Source organism: Struthio camelus, chromosome 13 (assembly GCF_040807025.1).
Source record: "Struthio camelus isolate bStrCam1 chromosome 13, bStrCam1.hap1, whole genome shotgun sequence".
Lineage (NCBI taxonomy): Eukaryota > Metazoa > Chordata > Aves > Struthioniformes > Struthionidae > Struthio > Struthio camelus.
The window spans coordinates 5996460-6015899 of NC_090954.1; the positions used below are offsets into that span (position 1 = coordinate 5996460).

At 47.9% G+C, this 19440-nt stretch overlaps 1 protein-coding gene across 1 annotated transcript in view; it reads right to left on the bottom strand.

Moving 5' to 3' along the window:
• Positions 1-4865: 4865 nt before the first annotated feature.
• The window catches only part of COL23A1 (collagen type XXIII alpha 1 chain), a 186606-nt gene continuing 172031 nt past the window's right edge, over positions 4866-19440 (bottom strand). Inside the window, 21 exon segments of the mRNA XM_068960214.1 lie at positions 4866-5041; positions 5044-5115; positions 5117-5206; positions 5209-5301; positions 6828-6914; positions 7577-7630; positions 8127-8153; positions 9352-9405; positions 9501-9572; positions 10174-10200; positions 11051-11092; positions 11838-11900; positions 12490-12579; positions 13096-13140; positions 14033-14086; positions 15386-15463; positions 15980-16024; positions 17352-17414; positions 18007-18051; positions 18879-18905; positions 19330-19356. Of these exon segments, the coding sequence (XP_068816315.1) occupies positions 4994-5041; positions 5044-5115; positions 5117-5206; positions 5209-5301; positions 6828-6914; positions 7577-7630; positions 8127-8153; positions 9352-9405; positions 9501-9572; positions 10174-10200; positions 11051-11092; positions 11838-11900; positions 12490-12579; positions 13096-13140; positions 14033-14086; positions 15386-15463; positions 15980-16024; positions 17352-17414; positions 18007-18051; positions 18879-18905; positions 19330-19356 (1203 nt within the window). The 3' untranslated portion in view covers positions 4866-4993.

The window sequence follows — 19440 nt, forward strand, 5'->3', positions numbered from 1 at the left end:
GATCGCATCCCTCCCTCAAATCCTCCGTCTCCAGCTGCCCTCAGACGTGCAGTGGAACAAGGATCTGACAGAGGGTTCAGATCTACTCAGTATACAAAAAATGACTCCCCTTCCTCCTCCTCTTTGTTCTTTAAGGCCACAGAGCTCTTTCATTATCTGGTTTGATGTCATGGACAGGCTCTTAATTTCACCTCAGACTCCTACACTGAGCAACTTGTATTTGGCTGAAGTATTTCCTCCAGAAATGATCGGTCAAATCAAAATGGCATTAAAGTGAATGGAGATCCAATCACTGGTCTGGTTATCATTCATCAGCCTCACTATTAAAAAACCATGGCTTATTTTGTGCAGCTTCAGCTTCCAGCCGTTGGACAGATCTTTGTACATATTTCTCTGTTCAGTTTAAGAACTTGTTATATAAAGTATCTCCTCCCTGTGAAGGAATCCAGTTGCCTCCTGATCTTCATTTTAAGCTGAACAGACTCCTTGTAAAGATTTTTCTTCCTCCCTGAAATATTTTTATGGCTCTTTACTGCACAGTCCCTTAATTTTTTCAACATCTTTAAAAATGTTAACAGCGGAATAGTTTGCAAATTTTTTATTGGTCTCACTAACGCCATATGCAGAGATAGAAATCATAATCCTCCTTTTATTCATTACTCTGCTCTGCATGGGATGCGCCTGAGATCAGATAGTTTAAAGAGACGAAAAAGGGGGAGAGAAAGAGGAGGACAAGAGGAACACGCAGACAGTTACAGAGTTTACAATTAAAAACCAAGAAAATCAAATACAAATGAACCCTACAAACCAGGAGAATTAAATACTCCAACCTCCCAAGTTTTGGGAACTCCAATAGCAAACAACGTTATTTGCTCTGTTGCCTAAGAAAAGGCTTCAGCAGAGCCCTCCCTATCCTGCAACTCTTCACTGAAAGTATTGCTAGGTTTTTGTGTTTTGAAATATTGCAGCTGAGGTTTTCTAAGGAATTTGAGTTCTGCAGTAACAGAGCATTTGCGTATCTTCAGTCAAAGAACCCATAACGGGACCCAGAGGTGTTTCCTCTTGAGATAAAAGTTTCTGTTGATAGCAGTGAAATATCCACAGGTAGTCAAGATTGTTACTTTTAACCAAAGGATTGCTATTTCCATCATAGCAACAGCAGGCAGCAGTGAACGGAGCTTGGCTTTGTTTCCTCTGCAAGTTGAAAGTCCTTCTTTTCTTTGGCCAGATGGTCTACAGCAGCTTCTTTCATTTCTAGGGCTGCATCCTTTTTTTCTTTTTTGTTTTCAGCCAGTTTTTTTCACCCTTTTAACGTGCATGTGCAATGCAAATACAGAGTTGAGAGTCCAGTTAGGATAGGGATCGTCCCTCCTTCATGCTATAAGGCACACCAGGCAACACATTGTCTCAGTACTGTTAGTTCACACAGCCACATCAGCAGGGAATACTCTTCGTTCCCAGCTACTGTCATTGGTACCTTTACCAAATCCTGATGTTACCATGCATATCTTATGGGTTTGGGAGCTTTACAATATTTTCAAAGTCCATAAATGACAGAATCCAGTATAAAAAAGGTCAATATATTACTGTTGAAGGGTTTTTTGTTCCTTTTTTATACAAAAAAATAGATCAAAATATATCACATTATTTACACACTGTGCTTCATGCTTAGAGATCACTGGAAAAGAACACACAGATAAAAAAAACATTTTAATTAAAGAGAAACGCTCCATCACGTTTACTGATTTTCTTGTTAACGTTGTAAGGATCGATACTAATTTTTTTTTTTTCTTAACATTAAAAGTACATCCAAACGACTTTCCACAGAATTAGAGCCTTTTATATGCTAAGGGCATGCTTACATTCTAACTGAGGGCTTGCAACGTTAGTAACATGCTTGCTGTTAGCTTGAATTACGTCCCCGTACCATATGTTTGAAATTGGGTTAGTAATTCCCTTCTGCTCCGGTGGCATAGCCATGTCGGAGAACGACATTACAGCACCCTCTTAAAAGTCGGGATTAAAAGCTCATCTTATGGGAGAGAGCTGTCTAATCGCTCTCGTGGGAGCCGTCTCTTGCACTGGACGGCCCCGCGCTTAAACACTGGTCGCGCTGGGGGCGTAGGGCGAGACGTTTCCGAGTTATCTGACCACACGCACCCAGATTTCCCGATTTAAACGCTGAAGCAGCGTAGTGGTTGCGGAGGCATAATTACTGTGGCAGGAAAGTCTGTGGGGAAATGAGCACTTTGCAACTCTGATAGAAAAGGTGATTGTCTAGAAAAATCTCAGCTAAATGATACAGTGTGAACGCAGGTTATACAAGCCCAATTTGCAGAACTGTGCAGTCTTTGCATGACCGGTTCCTAAACCGCTCAGGCCAAAATAGAGTCCCAGTCTGAGCTAGCCTAAAAAAGGGAATCACTACTGACAGTATTAACCAGAGTGATTTTTCATCGTTAGCAAGTTTTTGGGGTGCAGAAACCCCCTTTCGCTTCTTGTGCGGAAACCAGTCTACAGCTGTGGGGAACAAGGTACAAAACTAGATGGGCTCCTCTTCTCGCAAGGCATGACGCTTTGTCTGCAGGGTATACCGCCTACTGCTTAAAGGAAACGTAGCCGTACAAGCAGTCACCACGCAGCCAAAACCACTCTGCCTATTCAAGGATATATAATTATTATTACTGTACCTTATGCCAACATCCTGCTACTGGCAGTCCATCTGGTCCCTGCAAAAGTGAATTTACAGATTTAACTTCTGTTGACAGTGACTTAAGTGTCACAGCACCCCAAAACCTGAAGTTCAGTCCTCACAGCGATGAAAGACGTAGCAGCACGATTCAGGATAACTGCCATGCAAAACCCATAGGCTTCATACGCACAGACAAAAAAAATACGCAATATAATCTGTGTGTTAGGCATAATGCAAAACTGAATACAGCCCAGGGTGAAAAAAACAACCACACTTTTTCCTTTAAACAAAAAGGAAAATGTAAGCAAATATAAAAATTTGGAACAACAGTTAGTTCATTTCATAATCTGCTTTAAAAGGTAGTGATATTTGCAGTCAGACGTATACATGGAAAACATGATGTGGCAATGTAACTCTTGTTAACGTGTGCATTTCAGATTGTGGGGGGAGGTGAAAAAACTTTTTTTTTTTTTTTAAATGATATCCTGGTTGTGTTAAATTCGATTCTGCAGTGCTTAATTTCTTTGAGAAATCCTGAGTTGCTGAACTGATTGGAATAGGATGAGTTGTGGACTATGCAAAGAGAGTAAGCATGGAAATACTTGTCTTTTTCTGATGGAGATGCAAGAAAACGTACGGAAATCAGAAAGCCAAAAGAGCTTACCTAGCAGGAGGAAAACAGTGAAACGGAAGGGACCCCTTAGAAGAGGAATGGACTACGTATGACCAACTCTCTCATTCAAGATACTTTAGAAGAAATAGCTGACTTGCCTTGCCTTTTCTGATGTGGGATTTTTTAAGGCTCTTGGGATCTCTGATTGCACAAATTTCTGCAGGTACAGAACAGCTACCGAGAGCCAGGGGCGCTGCCCCTTCCCTCAGAGCCATCTCCACATTAACTAGGGCTTGGAAGTCACACGGATGTGTTCGCAGCGGAGATAACTGCTAGTGCAAATATAGGTCAAAAACGCATTTCCTACATTTTTTACTGTGAATGTCAGTCATCACATTTTTTTGTATTCTGTATTGATTTTTATATGTAAAATAGCCTATGCCCAATAAAACAGATGCAGTGAAAAGTAAGGTCACCCTCTCTAGCTACTCATAGCACAGCACGTCAAGTTATGTTCACGTACTTTCCTATAACGTAAACAGTAGTTAGGTACCAGGCAACTTTTTCTGCTGATACCAGTCAATATTTTGTTCCATATCTATTAAAAAAAAAAAAAAAAAGTCCGACCTGCATATTTATCAGAGTTGTCTGGGGGTGAAGGGCAAAAGGGGCAACAAGCAGGGTAGTAGTTTGGCCTGGAAAGATCCTGACATGCTGCGTCCTCGCACGCTGACGGTCACAGGGATGATTTCTGCCCTGGGCCTTTTCTCCCTTCTGCGCACTCAAGGCACTCGTCTTGGCAGTCAGAAAATTCCTCACGTTTTTATCGTGTTTCACTCAAGTGATTCCAAAGTGACTCGTCAACTTAAAAAGTGATTTGCAAACTCCGTGTAAGGCTCGTGCTACAAACTCTTGGACTGAAGGCAATCACCGAGGGCACAGCACACCGCCGCCGCACGGCCGGGTGGAGGACGAAGGCACTCGCGCGCAGCATGCAACTAACCCTTAGGTATATAAGCAAGGAGATAGGTAAAGTGCTTTTTTAACTAGCCACATAGTAGTTCTATATAGAAGAAACCACCGACTGCTATTTACAGTGCCTTCAATATAGGTAGGTATTGTGCCTTGTATGTAGTTAAGAGGGGAAATATTTGGTAAACATGACCATCTCTGGGGAGTAAATATGAAGAGTCGAAGAGCCTTCTGCTAATAATTGGCTTCTTTGACACATATGAAAGCAATTTAACTTTCTGAAAGAGAGACAGCTTACTGCCCCTTTGTTTCTCTGAAGACAACTGCAAATCATCTAATTTGCAGCATTTTCTATGATGCAAAAAAAAAGGAAAATAAAACAATGACCTCTTTTGGCTAGTCATGCAGCGTCCTTGCAGAGGACGGAGTACGAACCTTTTGGAATAATCTTTGGATGTGAACCTGAGCGCACGCAGAACTACATGCCGCCACAGTAAATGCTCTTTTAATGCCCAGAGCGTCAGCGAACCCCTCCAGCCACCGCTCCGTAGAGCTACGGCGCTCGCGGCCATTCGGCGGGAGAAAGCTTTTCAGGCGTGAACCTGCCTTTGCAGGGCTGCAGGAAGGACAGGCAAGAGGGGGTCCAAAATAGGTTGCAGGTGGTGAGAGAGACAAGAACTAGTTTTTAGCACCTATTACAAACGATCAAGCATTCCCTACCTGATCTCCCATTGCCTCCACTCCACATCTAAAGTCATTTTAACCGCGGGAAGAAGGCACAACACGTTGGCCCTCGGAGTAGGAGGCCAAAGCGAAACGTCTTGTTTGCGCTCTGCTGATTTATGTTCCTTTCTCTCCCTAGAGGGATTCACTCCTTGGGAAAGGGCTTTGCAACAGCAGAAACGGACACAAACCATGCAAGAAAGGGAAAAAGCAGACACTATACCAAAGAGCAGGGCACGCTCACCCCATCCAGGCCTGGTAAACCTGGCTCCCCTTTGTTGCCTTTAACAGTACGATCTCCCTGTTTAAAAAAATAACTGCTTGCTGAGAATCATAAAGGACACAGGAGTTACTTGAACAGACACCAGCGTTTCAGCAGAAAAGCAAAGCACAGGTTCAAAATTTGACACGTCCATTTCTGATGACACAGCAAGCCAACAGAATTGTTTTACGGTTGGGAATCTGCAGACACCACCAAGTCTCATCTGGGAAATACCTTGTACGCACAAACCAGAGATTCACATTTCTAACTGCAGTTAAAAAGATGAGGGTTAGATCATTCAGCACGTGGAGAGAAGAAAGGCGATCTATCACCAGCAAAATAATTAATTGTAGCTCACGTTTACTCTCTAAGCAAAATAAGGTATACTGGCAAAGGGAGATGTTTGCTGGTAGAGTGGAGTTATGCGACAGCTTTGATTGACAGAGGTGTGCTGGCAGAGGGAGAATAAAAAAAATCACACGTTTACACAAGGTCTAGCAAAAAGTGGGTTTTTCGAGCGAGTTTAAGCAAGTACCCACCACCACTAGTCCTGTGTAGTTGTACTTAGTTCTAAAAGCCAAATTTAAGTAATTTTAGTTCAATAGTTCATACAAATTACCTTGTTATCCAGCAATCTCAAAGCATATTATGGAATATATCAATTATACATGATATATCAATTTTTAGTCATTAAACGAAGAGCAGTAATGAAAAGGAGGTAAATTTACCAGGCCAAGTAACTTCATATAAACCACTGCAGGTTTTTGCTGGGGCCGATCAAATGAACGAGACATTCTGGAAGCTGACTTGAGAAATACATCCCTATCCCTCGGACTCATCAACAGCAAGGAGGGTTTTCTGGGAAGGAAAGAGGGCTTTTGGGCCGTTTTTGTGCACATGCTCCATGTTGGTGGCCCAGTACCTGCCTGAGAGAGGACACATCTCCGGTACCAGGTGCCATCTCAGCTGGAGAAACAGCATCTCTTCCCCCAGGCTCCCTTTTCGGCAGCCTCAGAGGCTCTAGCTCGTACACCGCTTATCTCGGCAGCGTTACGGAGCTGCTCGGCCACCAACGCCGACCAGCTTCCCTGCGCGGCAGAGCTAGAGCCAGACTCATCCCGTCTGATTCTCATCAGAGATGAGGGGATCGAGCTGGCCTCTTTTCAAATTGCCTCCCATCCGCTGCATCGCGTTACTCCCTAATTTCAAATGTTCTGAAAAACTAAGCAAGCAGCTTTCAGCAGGGCCCGCTATCTGCTGGAGAGCCTTACTGAAGCCCATTGTTCCTGATGACAATGAGAAGGTCTTTACACAAAGATTCCTTATTTTTACTGCTGTGGCTTGTTCCCATCTGGCCAATACGGAGTCACTACAGAAAGCTGTGAACTTCCAGCAGTGCAGATAAAACAAACCATTAAGAAAAGTGAGAAAACAATAACCATCTGCTCTGATTTACTGCAAAATAAAGAACTATCGAGTGCTGCTTCCCCTTCCCTGGCTGCAAAGCTGCAGGCCCTTCCAGCCGCTGCCATGCAAGCTTAAGAGGAACGAAATAAAAGACTTACCACTGGACAAGGCTGGTCCAGCCCAGGAGGGCCTGGTTCCCCTTTCTGCCCTTTAGCTCCTTTTCTCCCTGGCATTCCTCTCTCACCCTGTTGCCACAAGAGAAAAATCATGTCAAGGACAGAAGGGGTGAGAGGCAGGAAAAGAACAACTTGGTTTTAACTTGCACAGCAATTGCAAGTTCCTGCCCCACAGCTAGTTCAAATGAGGGAGATTTGCACCAATGTAACCTCAACCGTGGAATTACATGAATGTGCAAATCTTCAATTAAAGCTGGGTGGGAATATTTTGATAGATTTTGATAGAGTATATTAATTTTAAAACAGACTAGCTCAATGGCCCGTTTCTGCTGGAAGGTGGGTCAGTGCCCATCAGTAGGTGGTTTGGGGCAGCCCTGCCCTCCCCACGAAGCTCCCTGGCATGGTCGTGCCCCCTCCCAGCCCTCCTGTACTTTTTTTTAAGGATCCCTGCGACAAACCCTCCAACTCAGATGCATTTTCAAGGTCTGTGAAGCCAAAGCGCAAACAGGAGCTGCCAGGCTCCTCCAGTGCACCCCCAGCGTTTGCAGGCTGCAGGGGTGAGAGGCTTGCAAAAACGCTCCCCAGGCCATAGGAATTGGCAGCTTCAATCATCCTGCCCTGGACTAGGGCCATGCAAATACTAATGCAGCCAAAAGGAGCAGCCAGTTTGCCCCTCTTGCACCCCTCTCCTGCTGCCCCCAACAGCACTGGTACAGCCACGACCCACTTACCTTCTCCCCTCTTTCACTTCTTTCTCCTTTCTCTCCTCTTAGACCTGGGAAGCCCTATCATGGCAATTTTTAGGCAAAAGAAAAAAAAAAAAAAAGATTTGTAAGTTGACTTTGTAAAGGTCTCAGCATCTCAGCTCCACATAATCAACCCCAAGCGATCAACCCGGCCTCCCATGGTGAAGAACGTGACATTTGCTTCCTTTTTGACTTTGTCTCTCAGCAATTTCTTGGGAAAGCTTGTGCTTTATTTGTAACATTTTATCCAGTAGAGATTTTCATTTTATTGAGTCTAGTACAAATATTCTCAATAAAAAAGAGAAACTCCCCCAGCACCTTAGCTGAGAAATAATACATGGTTTGGAAGAGTTATAGCTTGTCTGAATTAAGCTGTTTCCTACTGATATACTGTTCCACAGGGCACCTGTTTAATTCAAAATAGTATATACAACATTAGCTATATATTTTCATGAGAATGCCAATCAATGTGATGGTCTTCACGTGCATGTTGTTCATGTTTCTACATATCACAATTAATGTGTTCCATACTCACGTCTAATCCTGGTTCCCCTGGCTTTCCCTGCAGTTATAAAAATAAGAAAAAAAGACATGCCATATTAGAGTCTGATGTTGTAGGCAGACTTATATCCATTTGGTGAAATACTAGTGAAACAACAGGAAGAGCTTGCACAGCTTTCCGTGAGCTCGTTGGATTGCAGTTTTGGGCTCAATATACTACTAACTAGTCATTCACGCACCTAACTAGTCATGCAGCACTTACTAGACCCAGTTACTGATCTAAAAGTGAGGCAGACCCTTGAAAACAGCAATTCATTGATGCTATAGCTCTGAAGACAAACGCTGGTAAAACTAAGAAACCTAGACAAGTAAGAGGAAGCATTTATGTCTTTTAATAGGGAAGTTAGAGACTCTTGAAGGCACTGCAGTTACAGCCTGTACATCCCAGAAGTTGGCTTCTGCAGATTTACAGCAGGGAGGAGCAGCAGGCCTCGCACTGCCATTTTCCCTAAATATTGACTATCGAGGCGTCAGATCCTCCCATGATACTTAAGCTCCTGTAAACAAGGGCGTAGAATTCACCTGAGCGAAAAGAAAGGCACCAAGCAGCCTCCTGCTGCGCGGGCTACTAAAAACGTATTACAGGTACTAAGGAAAGGGGTTTTGCTGTCGCAAGGGTTAGATGGGTGGATGCAGCAACGCTCAGTCTCTAAAGCCACCTCTGCAGAAGCCTGTTTATTAGCGCTTCGCCTCCTCCCAGAATAAGCGTCCCTTAACGTCCAACGGAGCCAGAGGGAAGGTGGTGGCTGCCGAGGGCCCGGCGCCCGGGAGCCCTCCGTTCAGCGACGCTGGCGTCCTCCTCATCCTCGTTACCGTGACCAACTGCTCTGCGTTTCCTGCAGATTCGGAGCTCGGCAAATATCGCTCGGTCCTTTAGCCAACCGAGGTAACGCACAGCTGCCGCAGCAAGCCACCAGGCACGTTTAAATTAGTTTTATCGTCCTGCTCCCAATTTACAGTGTCTTAAGGCAGGCTTAGGTTAATCCTTCTACACTAGTAGTAACTCCTAGCAACTCTAGTAGTAAATCCTTCCGCTCCTAAAACAGCGACTTGAAGTGAACTCATCCGTGACAAACGCAGCATAGTGCCGGTAACTCCTAGCTGGACCGGTGGGACCACAGAGGACAGGGGTTGCTACAGCCCCTTGCTCCTCTTTTAGGACTACAAGAGGATTTCACCGCTCCCACCCCGGTGGTTACCTTCTCTCCTTTGGTGCCGGGTAAACCGATAAGTCCTGGAGTACCAGGGAGACCCTTGCGGGAGAGAGAAAAAAAAAAGGCATTTGGAAAGCTGCTGAAAGGCAGGTTTCTGTCGTTAGTCAGAAACTGGAGGTGGGAAAGCTACTCACAGCTGGTCCAGTGTCACCACGTTCCCCTTTCTCACCACTGTCGCCTTTTTCTCCTTTGGCACCGTCCAAGCCCTGCGTAAATGAAGCGATGTCAACCGAGCAGCACGCTACGGGGCGCGGGGAGCTCGTGTCGACGGAGGCCTCAAAAACGGCCTCAGACATGCCGGGGGAGTTGCTCAAGGTGAGGAGGACGGGCCATGCCCAAAGGCAGGACAAACGGCCAGGCCAGCTGCGCTAGCCACGAGCGGGATCACGCGGCCCTGGCGAGGACAACCAGCCGGCGCTGTGTGTACAGGAGCAGGACGGAAGAAAAACTGCAAGATTCGGACAAAGCTTACACCCTCGCTGCCATTAACGTTTTCTTCTTGACTAAACTCTATGCGAAATATTTCAAAATAGAGGTTTAAGCCTGAGAGTTTGGAAAGCCTGACTCGCATGTGCTGCAAGCAAACAAATCCTTCTTCGCCGTGGAGTCCTAAGAGCAGAAATGTATGTTGAAGGACAAATGGCCTATTTTCCAAAATGCCAGCTGCTGAACAACACAATCAAGGGATGTGTTGTCACAAACAGTGACAAAAAAAATCAGTCCCCAGAGCTGACAGTCCTTTGTGCTCCTGTAAATAATGCACTGGCAGCCTGGAAACAGTGGGTGACATTTAGTTGATTGACTTACTTTAGGCCCCTGGATTCCTGGAGGACCCTGCAGGGAAGACAATGGTGCATTTGAAAAACAGAATTTAAAAGCAAATCAAGATGTTTGCTTCCCAAATCACGTCTCATTAAAGCTACGGGTCTGACTGACAACGGCCAAATAGTTGCTTTCAAGACAGGTAGTAGTTTATTTGCTTCTCCTATGTCAAATCGGTGGGAACAAAAACTGAAAATTGCTGGATTGCACAACACGCAACAATAACACTCTTAAAAATTAACTCTGAAGAATGAACTCGGCAAAAGCTTTTCTGAAGAGAGCTGCAACGTGCTCTGCAGCCTCGCTACCCCCTGCTAATCCTGCCTTTTGCTGTCCAAGGGGACCGTCAGGATCACGAATGCAGCAGGACATCAGCCCGGGTGCTCTCAAGCATGGCCCTCAGCATCTCCAGCCTCCAGAGTTGTGGGTACCAAACACTTTAGAAACCCTCGTTAAAATCGCTGACTATGTTCGTCGCTGCCCACATCCTCTCCCGCTACAGTTAACGGCCAAAAACTCATTCACTTTGGCAAATTTGCAGGAATTCAGATGCCACCCCCATGGGGAACCGGTCTTCCCATCCCACCACGTTGTGGGAGGTTTTAGCTTTCCGTCCCGAGGAGAGGCGCGGATATTTGCAGGACCTGCCGCAAACACGGACGACGTCCTTTCTAAACCGGGCGCTCCTGCCTGTCTGAAGGCAGCACCCCTGCCATGGCTGCTCCCTGCTTTTTCCACATTCCTTACAGCAGCCCCCAGCGATCGAACAGAGCAAAACACCCCTCGGCCTTCTTCAAATCAAACGCGATACCGAGCGTACGGCGCGCTCTGCTGTTGTACATGCTGCTTTGCAGACTCCTACCATAGGGCCGGGCAGTCCGGGAGGTCCTGGTTCGGGGATGATCTGTAGGAAGGAAACACGGGGCACGTTAGCGGGGCTTGGACTGGGCAAACAGGCAGCGTGGGAACGAAACCTTCGCGCTGCACGCAGTCACCTCAAACCACAGACCGCCCTAGCTGGCAAGGCAGGGCATCGCAATCTCATCAGAGAATTGCTTACAGAATTTATAAGCAAGTGAATTTGCTAAGAAGCACATAAACCTAGCTAGCCTCAAATCAGAGGAGTTTCACAAGCTACTTCACGTATTTACTATTCACAAATAGTGATGTCATTTTCCACCCAGATGTGAGAGCAGCCTCTCTGATTAAAACCAGAACAAAATTAGAGCTCTCGTGTCATTAATAATAATAAAAAAAACAAATCAAAATCCACCAAGCTTTCCTATTTAAAAAAAAAAAAAAGCATGAAAAAGCAAGGAAAAAAATAGCAAAAATCCTATGAAACTGGAAGGAAGCTCCAGAGTATTTTTAGAGCAAAACATAATTATAACAGCAACATTCAATATCTCAACGGTCAACGCAAAGCCTAAACTGCCTTTGCAGTGCCGACTACGCAAGACGTTACTCCAAAATGAATCAGCTGGTGAGATGCATCTGAGAGGTCTCGTGGAAACCGGTTGTGTTTTGCTTCTCTCTGCCACAGTGCCAGTTACTGAAGGCGCTAGCGCAGCCTCCCCGCGCTTGGCTTCACCCGGCCTCAGCACCGACCGCGGCTCGGAAAAAGAGACTTTGCTGTGCCAGCGCCTTACATGATTATTCTGCAAACACGGCAATCCCGTTTCTCCTTTTTCTCCTTTTGGTCCATCAGCTCCCTAAAAGACAGGAATTTAACGCTAATGTTACACATCTTCCAGAAAAGCAAAGAGACAGAAGAATGCAATTCTCTTCCCCTATACCACAGTCTTTGCGCAAGCAAAGTGCTTGTTCGCTCCCAAGGGCACTGCTGTTTAAGAAAAGGAGCTTTTCTGGTTTTTAATGTTTTTTTTTTTTTTTTTTTTTTTTAGCTCTTTTTCTTTCAGGGACTCCCTTACTCCACACTGAGTAAAACCCCAGCTGTCGCACCCCGGCATGCACAGCCCACGGCTGCCTTGATTTTCTCCCAGAAGCAAAAGCTTCTGTTTTAGGGCAACCGCTGCCTCTCGGAGCGCGGGGCGACCTCCCGGGAAGGGAAACGGGCCCCGGGGACCGCTCTGCAAGGGGACTTCGGATTAACACTTGCCTCACCTCGTGCCTTTTGAAATAAGGCACCGGCACCACCATTAACTAAGAAAATCCAAAGCTTTGGCGTCCTCCAGTCCCGCAGTAACACGGCGCGGAGAGGCCGTGGCTTCAGCGATCAAAACCCGGCCGCCCACCAAGCATTCACGCAGCAGACACACACGGACAGAAAGACGGACATACCGGTGGACCAGATAAGCCCATTTCTCCCGTCTCGCCTTTCTGCCCCATGATGCCTGCGCTTCCTTGGTCACCCTTAGCTCCTTTGGGACCCTGCAAGTTTACAGAAAACATCTTCCTTCGGAGGAAATTCTAGACATGCGCGTCCAAAAGAACAACAGGCATCTCTGCCTTTCCGTTGTTTTGCTCCGTGTTGCAACGCGGACTCACAGAAACATGTTTTAACATTAAAACTTGCAAATATTGATTTCGCGGGTGCAGCACAATTTCGCTCGAAAGGAATGCAGCAATTTAGGATTTGGGAGGGTTATTACGGCATTTGAGACAGCGTCTCACGAACAACTCATAAAAGCGGCCCGTCTAACCGGGCAGACGTGGCTACGAGCAGCGTCCTGCATACTCACAGCTGAGGGCAAGGCCGTAAGCCAAGGGCAATTCATTCAAAGAGGTGCAGCTGAACGCTGCGGGGAAGAAACCTCGATTTCGGTGAAGGCCGAGATTTACTTTTAAAATTGCCAGCTATCACGGCCACGTAGTTAACTCCTTTTTAACCCAGCTGCTGGGCGCTCTCCTGCAACATTTCCTTGGATCAAAGCAAACGCCGCGTACCTTTTCACCGTCGAGTCCGGGCGGCCCAGGCAAGCCCAGCTCTCCCTGAAGCGACACAGAGAAAGCAGAACCGAAGGTAAAGCAAAATCAGAAAATAATCCTAGGAAAGCATTTGGCAAGGAAACGAGCCGCTCGTTTTTATCAGCTATTGTGGCGAGCAGTTGAGTGTTTCAAGGTGCAGCAGCCCGACTGACATCTTTGGGTTTCCATCCATTACCCAGCTCCACGAGGTAATCGGATTTGGCCTGCACTGAGAGACTGAGAAACGCAGAAATCCTGCACCGCGGCCACCCCTCTGCGAGATGCTTTTCTGCAAGCTAGGTTCTTCTTTTAAAGAAACTAGAATTGACTTTGAATTATTGGCTATCGATCGCGGACCGGGCGGGCAGCGACGATCTCACGTAGACACAGTAAACAGGCCGTAAGCGGGTGCACGGGGCACCCCGAAAGCGCAGATCCGGCTCAGGGGGCACCGACGGAAAGGGGAGAGCCGACGGTAGCGCAGGGACGGGCAGCACGAGCAGGTGCCTTCAAGTATGTTTCCCATTTACATCCGACTCCCACCACGCGCACGGAGAAAACGCTGGGAGGGGCTGGGATTTCTCCCATGCGGGATAGGGAGCGGATGCGTTTCAAGGGCACCTTCCTCTAGAAGAGGCCAAAGACCAGGCAAAGGACAAACCAACCTTCGCCTTTTGGGTGAAAACCTACTTTTTTTCCACCAGGGAAGCCGGCGGAAAAAATAAATAGCCCTTCTTTACCACCTGTAGCCTCAGCTCCCGCAGCCAGCGCTGCCCGTTGCGTTTTCGGCTGGGAGGTGGGGTTTTTTTGCCCGTTTCGAGGGTAAGCGCCGCGGACACGCGAGCGCCGCACGAGGCCCGCGAACGCCGCGGAGCGGCTCTCTAGGACACGCGGGCTGCGCGGCGGCGAGTCTGACCTTGGGACCTGGCGCGCCTTGAGGGCCTGGTGGGCCCGGAGGACCCGGCGAACCCTGCAACAGAGCAAAGAAAAATCGGCATAAGCACGACCGCGCCGGGGCTAACGGGGTGCGCGTTCCCTCCGCTGCCGGCGCTGCGCCCGGCGGCGATTTCCGATCGACGTTCGCGTGACCTGCGGTGGCCCGGACGCGGGGACGAGCTCAGCCAACGTCGCGCAGACCGAGGGCCCCGTCCACCGCTGCCGACGCTCACGCGACGGGGCCGGCTTGAGCTACGTGTCTTCAGAAAGCCAACGCCGCTGGCTCTAGGCCTGAGCCCCCAACCGTATTTCTGCTCGTTCGCCTTCGCCCGGCTGCAGCCGGCCGCGCTTTGCAGCAGCACCGCGCTGAAGACGCCCGCAGCCGGCCCGAGAGGTGCAATTAAAGAGGGGAAACGAAGGCGTTTGCGTCAACGCTCACAGCGGGGAAACCCCGCGCGCTGTTTTTCTTCCCAGGCACTGCGGGGTGCAGAGCTTGCAACGCCCTGGAGCGAGGGAATATACTGCGACTTGCAAATCATCTCCGACGGCAAAGCTCGCCGGCTCTCCCGCAGCCGAAAAACCAGGCAGAGTCACGCGCCAGCGCCCGGCACCTTTGCCCGCTACTGTAGATTGAAACGTTGTGTTTAATCGCACAGGACCTAGCGTCGAGCGATCGCTTCTCAGAGGTCCGTCCACGAAGCAACGGTAAGCGGGCAAACAGCGGCCTCGAAGCAGAACCGCAGCGGCCACGTTGGGCAGGTGTTAACGCTTTGCCCCGTCAGCGGTCCCGGCGCGCGGCCTGCAGGAGACGGTCCGGCTCGGCGGGCGAGACCCCCCAGCGCCTCTCCAGCCGCCTCCGTCCCCGACCTCGGCTCGCAGGGCCGCCGCCGCAGCGGCCCGGGCACGCGGCGGTCGCCCTCGCTTGGGGCATCCCCGCAGCCTGTTACCAAACAATTATTTAAAGGCAGCGCCACGTCGAGTCCGTTCAGCTTCTCCAATCCTGGCGGAAACGGCTGCGCCTCGCTCTTCCGCCCGGCACAGGCGCCGGCTGGCCTGCGCCCGAGCCCCGTCTTCTGGCCTACGTTTACCGCCTCGAGTTTTGCCACCACGTCAAACCGCCCCGCAAAGGCTCTCCTCCTCGGCAGGTCCCAAACGTCCCGAGCTCCTGGGGGCAGTAACAGCGTCCCAGGCGCTCCCGCCTGCCACCCAATCGGCCCAATCCTGGCCGAGACCGGCCGCTCCTCGACGCGCGGAGCCGTCCCGGGGAGGTAACCCCGTCCCAGCTGAGGATGAAGTCCCCGGCCCGTAGGCGTTACCTCGCCCCTGGGCTCACCTTGAGCGCGTCCAGGATGCGGCCGTCGTAGTCGATCACCACGGTGTCGCCCTGTTCCCCCTTCAGGCCAGGCGGACCCTGCAACCAGAGGAAAACCAAATCGTTTTCTTGCGGCAGCCCCAGGGCTGGTGCGCGAGAAGCGGGCAGTACCAGAGCAGAGACCAGTACGCACCACCCTGGCGCTTAGGTGCTCATCACCTTACGAACACCTTTGCTTAAATCAGTGCCTAGACTGACGGCGACAACTGTCATCCAACCAAACCTCAAAGGGCGTAAATACGTGCAGTCGAGAAGTGCACTGAAATCGTTACTTAATTACGCCCACTCACAGCTTCCCCTCTTGCAAAACAAAACAAAGGGGTCGCACGACCACACCGGCAAGAAAACGGGGCTTTACTGCGTTTCCCAGCACTGCCTCCAATGCCTGGGCTCAGTATCCGCACGATCTGTTTAAATACGAACCACCTCTATTTTCCAGTAATGAAACGAACCTTAAATTATTCAACAACGTGTTATACAGATAGAGATGGCAGAGAACAGGTCAGGTAAACACGCGACGCCAAACTAACCAAGACGAAACCTGAGCGTTCCTACCCGTGGTCCAATGGAGCCGACTCCTCCCTTCTCACCAGGTTCACCCTGGAAAAGAGCATGGCACCTTTGATGCAGAGAGAGCCAGGAAAATAAGGAATATTTGTCTTTGAAAAAAAATCCTGTAGCTGCATGAGGCACCAAGATGCGTTTGAGATGAAAATTTTTATATATATGTATGTGTTTATACATATATATATGTAGCGTGGCACCGACTGCTCCCAGCAAAAAAGCCAAGATTTGATTTCAGAACAAATATGCTTTGCAAAAAAACAACCTTCGTGCGGACTAGGTGACAGCAAGAAAACTTTTCCTCATCACGTAGGGAGCGGAAGAACTGCCCATTCGGAGCCGGACTCCCTTTAATTATGAAGGGCCGTTCCCTTATAGAGCTCTATTTTCTGTTACCAGCGTGCCAAGCTTCAACTCTTTGTGCTGAAGTTTCACATGTCTGTGCTTGCTTTAGGCTGATTTTTGCATGTGGAAAATTTCAGCTGACATGCTTAAACCATTTTTGAGGGCGAGTTTAAGGAAAAAAGCTGTGCCAAATTTTTTTCTCTTTCTTATTTTTTGAAAGTTGGAAAGCTGTAGGCACTCCCACGTTGGCAGCCATCACCTAGAATTTAGTTCAGGAATCAAAAACGTACCTTTTGCCACATCTATGAAAATCTATTTGTTTGTCAAATTATAGGAGCCCTTGAAAGAGTAAAAACTGTATAAACAAAGATTCTTCATCGGAAAAAACTCAATTCAGCAGATCCTAGGAGGAGAAGTGAGTGCTACTACTATGTTTTTAGAAACACAATGGCTAAGGGCCATTGAGCCCACATTTCTTCATCATAAATGGTTTCCTGCCTAACATGGAGCCACGACTGTTTGGTGCAGAAAACACGACTGGATATGGATCCTGATAAATAAGCAGCAGCTGCTGGGGGGGAATAGCAGCTCATGGATGCTCTCCATGTCGTATCATCACCACTTAACCTATCAAGGCTGTCTTATCACATTTCTTTGCAGTTAAGTAAAACAGTAAAGCATTTAAGTACTCTTGACTTTGGAGAGATACCGCAGTAATTAATATACGAAAATCAAAATATCATCAGAGATTTAGCTCTCTGGGAAAAAAAAAACAGGGAATTCAATGGAAAACATTGAAGATGATTTTAAAACCTCTTATATTGTTTTCATTAAAATACCAGGAGAAAGTAACGTACTTCTCAAATCCCCCCCCCCCCTTTTTTTTTTTTTTTTTTTTTTCATTTTTGGCATTTTATGAGACTTTTGGAAAGCAAAGGCTTAAAACACCTACACAGCAGAAACACGCTGCCTCAACAGTGCTGCTCCCTCACTTCCAGGCTAAGGGACATGTATTTACCTTGGATCCTGGCAAACCATCTGTGCCGTTCTCTCCCATTGGACCAGGGCTTCCTTTTTCTCCCTGAAAGCAAGACAATTTAGGTTAAAGCTATATGGGTAGGATGGAAAAGCAGGTTTCTTCAGGTTATAATTGTCTTGCTTCATCTTTACTGTTATGAATGAACAAAGCTTTTTGCTTTTAGCCTAAAACGCATCATAATGTTGCCTACGTGCAGATAGGAGACAAAGCTTCCAGACTTAACAGCGTGGTTACGGGTGATATGCTCAGCTGCAAAGCTAGTCCCAAAACTGCAGCTGTGAGGGAAGGCTCCCGCAAAGAGCCTTCCCCTGCCGCTCCTCAGATCCGGGCAGTAAAAGAACCACATCCCAAATCCCGACTGCAAGCAACTTGCCCGATTGATCTTGCCAGAGACTGTTCTTGGTGCAATTCTCAGGAAGGGCCACCAAATTGTGCGTACGGACCAGAGCCCCTCAGAGCAGAGGTACGTGGCAAGGGATGGGTTATCCTTCCCTTTCCCGTTTCTTTGCTCTTTTGTAGAGACACGCTTCATGGGCAGAATGCATACGTACAACCCGCCCTGCCAACGAGGACATGGGATGACGCAAAGGCTGCCGAGCACGTACGGCTAGACAGACACACAGCTGCAACGCACCTTAGCGCCCACAAGTCCTGGCTCCCCTGGGATCCCGTCATCACCCTGATGGAATAAAACATAATGAGTGAAATGGAGAGCTCGTACGCTCGCATCCACTGCCTTCGGAGACCTGCAGGTCCCATAAGCCGCGTTTGTGTTGGGCTCATCCCGCGTCCTTGCTCTCCCAAAGTGAGCTCGGTTTGCAGGTCCAGAGGAGGTTAATTCTGCCAGGCAGTTATGGGATTTTAAGCCAAATTCTGGCCTGAGAAATGCACGCAGCCAAGTCTGTTTTGGGGCAAAGCAGTAAGAGAATAAGGCTGAGCGCCATCAGCACGCTCGTTTCAGTTAAAGGCACTGGTTTATTTATTACTTGACAGCACTGACAGAAGAAAATATGGACAGCGAGGACACATGAATCTTCTACAGGCTTCAACACACAACCCAAAGAGCCCGTCCTTAAACAAGTGGGAACTTGCTTCCTGGCCCATAAGAAGGGACCACACAGAGGCTATGCATGCAACCCCTCTTCACAGTCCATCCCATCGCGAGGGCCTGTTGGGAGATAACATCCTCCAAATGCTTCTTGGGTTAGCTTAGATTATTTGAGTAAAAGGGCTCAGATCTACTGCTTTGTTTGGCATTTACTGTTTTATTCTTTGTCTACTGGGCAGATGTGATTCCAGCTTCCAGCCTGTTTGTTGTAATGAAAACCATGCCAACGGCACAGCAACGGCTGCATTTCAAGGTCGCTGAATGGCAGCTCTTTAATGGGACACATGCGAGAAAGCCCAGGCCATGAATCAGGACCAAAACCACGGCTGCTTGCTCTGTTTCTGAAAATGTGTCCCTAGTCTAGCACTGAGCAAGACAAAGAAAAATCACTGTTTTACCTTTTTCCCTTGGACGCCAGGCTCGCCCTTCAGCAACAATCACCGCGGAAAAGAAAGACGTTAAGGGAAATAACAGAAAATAAGACCAATTGTATTGAAACCCCAAATTAATTGTAAAGTAAAAATACCAGACTTGAACAATCTCCTTTTTTCCCCTCAAAATGCAAGAAAGCACATTCCTACAGCCCAGCTTCCAATCCCCCACTCCGCTCCTTCCACGGCCCGTGTCAAGTTTTAGCTTGGACAGCGGTTGCGGTTGGCACGTTCAAACAGACGTGGGCAGCTCCAAGTCACTGATTAATTTGATATCATGGAAATACTGCATCTGAATTGATATGGAGGGGGTGCAGTTGAAATAATTATGTTCATCTCCACCCCCTTAGCATAGCAATATTTCAAGAACTCTTGACTTGGAAAAAATTAGACAGATAATGAATTACTTACTACCCACCTTTGGTCCCGGAGGTCCCCTGGCACCCTGTTGAATGTAAAATTAGATGGTATACTTATTTGACAATAAAACATAACAGGATAAAAACATTTCCAAGAGTACTTTAATCCC